Consider the following 3,932-nt stretch of genomic DNA (forward strand, 5'->3'; position numbering starts at 1 on the left):
GCAGGAAAGCCTGTGGAACTACGATGTACTCTGGAGAGGTGCTGGTGAGTGGGGCAGGTACACCCAGATTCTGGTTTGTTAGAAGAATAAAGGGATCTGAGTCTGGAGCTTGTGTGTGTAAGGCACCACACAGTATATAGCAGGCCAACCATTGTCCAGGCACCTGCACAAATGCTGTAGATTGGGCAGCTTCACTGTAGACAAGGTAGAGTGTTTAACATGGAAAGACGTTATAGCCCCATCCTTACACCATTGACGCTATCAGTAAAGCTTATCAGCATATGGGGGCCAACTGAAAAAGGGAAAATCAAAAGTCCTCTCGGTTTCAAATGAGTGAATGATTTAACGTTGCATTTCCTAGATTCAGCTACATCTTCATATATATTATGAGTGCCTCCCTAGTCACTAATTTCTTTCTTTGGTTGCTGGGTTTCTAGGTAGTTAACCCACATCCTGCCTCCATTTGTTCAATAGAAATTTTTATATTTAATTGAATCTTTGAGTAGAAATGTAAATGAGATGTGCCTGTGCAGGTTTATTCATTAAATTATGGTCAAATTGCTCTCCCGGATGGTGTGAGAAAAATAACTACAAATTTTCATTTAAAAAATTATACTTTGGGACTTAGCCCATGACTGAGAATTAAGGAAGCCAGGCGTACGGATGGCAACGAGGGGTCAATCCGTGCCCGGCGCTGGGTCGCCCGTGGAGGAGTCGGAAGTGGTTGGGGTTTGGGGGAGGAGATCCGCTCACACACAAGAGGAGAGGCTTGAGCCGCCATATCTGCTGCCGCTGCCGCAGCTGCGAATGCAGTGTCAGTACTTCGCTGTCTCCGCGCTGCCGCTAAGGTGCGTGTCGCTACCCCTTGGCCCCGCGCTCTTGCTCCCTTCCCCCTGTCTGCATAGCCCGCTCTTTCTATCCTGCTGACCCCGCTCCCTCCCCGCCACCCATCAGGTCCTCAGATGATGGATACGGGTAGCAGCAGCAGCAGCAGCGACTCAGCGCCCGACTGCTGGGACCAGGTGGACATGGAAGCCGTGGGTTCGGCCCCTGGCGGGGACCTAGCCTCTTCAGCAGCGGTGGCCGAGGCCCAGCATGAGCACCTCAGCTCGGCCTTCAGCCGTCAGCTGAACGTCAACGCCAAACCCTTCGTGCCTAACGTACACGCCGCGGAGTTCGTGCCGTCCTTCCTGCGGGGCCCAGCCCAGCCGCAGACCCCCCCTGCGGACACCACCAGCATTGACGAACCCTGCACCGGCGCGGGCATACCTGAAGGTAAAAGGCTGGGACTGGGGGCACCTGTGGAACATGCCAAAGAGGAGCAGATAGTGTTGTGTGAAGGCTCCAATTCAGCCGTTACCATGGAACTTTCTGAACCTGTTATAGAAAATGGAGAGGTGGAGATGGTTCTAGAGGAGTCATGGGAGCACAATAAAGAAATAAGTGAAGCCGAGCCAGGGGGTTGTGCATTGGGAGATGCAGGGCCCCCAGAAGAAAGTGGCCAGGAAATGATGGAGAAAGAGGAAATGAGAAAATCTAAATCTGTGGTCCTACCCTCAGGTGCTCCTAAAAAAGAACACGTAAATGTTGTATTCATTGGGCACGTAGATGCTGGCAAGTCAACCATTGGAGGACAGATAATGTTTTTGACAGGAATGGTTGACAAAAGGACACTTGAGAAATATGAAAGAGAAGCTAAAGAAAAAAACAGAGAAACTTGGTATTTGTCCTGGGCCTTAGATACAAATCAAGAAGAACGAGACAAGGGTAAAACAGTGGAAGTGGGTCGTGCCTATTTTGAAACAGAAAAGAAACATTTCACAATTCTAGATGCCCCTGGCCATAAGAGTTTTGTCCCAAATATGATTGGTGGTGCTTCTCAAGCTGATTTGGCTGTACTGGTCATTTCTGCCAGGAAAGGGGAGTTTGAAACTGGCTTTGAAAAAGGTGGACAGACAAGAGAACATGCTATGTTGGCAAAGACAGCAGGTGTAAAGCATTTAGTAGTGCTTATTAATAAGATGGATGATCCCACAGTAAATTGGAGCAGCGAGAGATATGAAGAATGTAAAGAAAAACTGGTGCCCTTTTTGAAAAAAGTCGGCTTCAGTCCCAAAAAGGACATTCACTTTATGCCCTGCTCAGGGCTAACTGGGGCAAATATTAAAGAGCAATCAGATTTCTGTCCCTGGTACACTGGATTACCATTTATTCCATATTTGGATAACATGCCAAACTTCAACAGATCAATTGATGGACCAATTAGACTGCCAATTGTGGATAAGTACAAGGATATGGGTACTGTGGTCCTAGGCAAGCTGGAATCAGGATCCATTTTTAAAGGCCAGCAGCTTGTGATGATGCCAAACAAGCACAATGTGGAAGTTCTTGGAATACTTTCTGATGATGCTGAAACTGATTATGTAGCCCCAGGTGAAAATCTTAAAATCAGACTGAAGGGAATTGAAGAAGAAGAGATTCTTCCAGGATTCATACTTTGTGACCCTAATAATCTTTGCCATTCTGGACGCACATTTGATGTTCAGATAGTGATTATTGAGCACAAGTCCATCATATGTCCAGGTTATAATGCGGTGCTGCACATTCATACTTGTATTGAGGAAGTTGAGATAACAGCCTTAATCTCCTTGGTAGACAAAAAATCTGGAGAAAAAAGTAAGACACGGCCCCGCTTTGTGAAACAAGATCAAGTGTGCATTGCCCGTTTAAGGACAGCAGGAACTATCTGCCTTGAGACATTCAAAGATTTTCCTCAGATGGGTCGTTTTACTTTAAGAGATGAGGGTAAGACCATTGCAATTGGAAAAGTTCTGAAACTGGTCCCGGAGAAGGACTGAACAGCTTTCTTGATACCCTTGCACAATACTGTGAGAATTGACTACAAAAGTTCACCACCTTCTCTTATTTACTGGCCATTGATAGACTTTTCTCCATATTTTGCAAAGAAAATTTTCACAGCAAAAATTCGTGTTTTGTCAGCTTTCTCATGTTGAGATCTCAGTTATGTTTTACTGATGAACTTACCCACAAGTTTCCTCTTCCAATACCATTCTGCTTCCGTGGACAGAATCAGTAATAGCTTTGTAAGTGATGTGGATGTAATTGTGTATAACAATGAAAAATTAATATATTTTTTAATTTTTCATTTTCCATTAGGATATTTAGACAACCCTTGTTCATGCAGACCAGTCAGAGTGTGTCAGTGTGTGTGTATATGTTAAAAAGACAAGTAATATGTGAATAAAATGCTTCATTTGAAACTCTTATTGGTATTTGAAATGCTTTTGAATACTTTTAAAATTTATATATAATACTTTGCAATTAGCCTTTTTACTTCCCCAAGTAATTTAATATATTTTATTGAGCTTTTTAAAATTGTCTTTCACTCACTATTTTAGATCAGGTATTTACAAACAATGCACAAGTTTGTATTAAAGGAAAAGTTTTAATTTTGAAATTTTTTAATTTTAGGGCTCTTTCTTCCAAGTGAATTTTGTTTTCTGTGCCCAAGTCCAGTCAACAAAGGATATTCTGCTTCTCCACTTATGATTTGAAAAAGAAGGCTCAGGCCATCTATCAGGTCCACTAATGTCAAGCATGGCCAAATTACAAATTTACCTGGGGTTTCAGACCATATGTTGACTACACTCTTATCTACACTCCATCATCTTAACACAATCCTTGGTTTTGTTCCCCTTGTCACTTGGGATGTGGGATACAACACAATAAAGGGGCATGACTACTGAGACGATAAATGCTTTCAATAGGGCTGCAAGTCATTTACTGAAAATTAAGGGTTAGTGAGGGTTGTGAGCTGGGACATTGAGGAGACCATTCCACCCTTCTTCAGTGCTTGGGGTTGGTAGCACAGGTGTAAGGTCATTTTGACAATCAGATCATGACCCACTTTT

The 3,932-nt window shown here is 43.6% G+C and overlaps 1 protein-coding gene across 1 annotated transcript; it reads left to right on the forward strand.

Moving 5' to 3' along the window:
- The first annotated feature begins 750 nt into the window (after positions 1 to 750).
- On the forward strand, positions 751 to 3,280 carry GSPT2 (G1 to S phase transition 2). Its single transcript, XM_080652150.1, has 2 exons — positions 751 to 848; positions 955 to 3,280. The coding sequence occupies exon 2, from the start codon at positions 963 to 965 to the stop codon at positions 2,856 to 2,858; it is 1,896 nt and encodes a 631-aa protein (XP_080508276.1). The 5' UTR covers positions 751 to 848; positions 955 to 962; the 3' UTR covers positions 2,859 to 3,280.
- The last annotated feature ends 652 nt before the right edge of the window (positions 3,281 to 3,932 follow it).

Source organism: Plecotus auritus, assembly GCF_963455305.1.
Source record: "Plecotus auritus genome assembly, chromosome: X".
Taxonomy (NCBI): Eukaryota; Metazoa; Chordata; class Mammalia; order Chiroptera; family Vespertilionidae; genus Plecotus; species Plecotus auritus.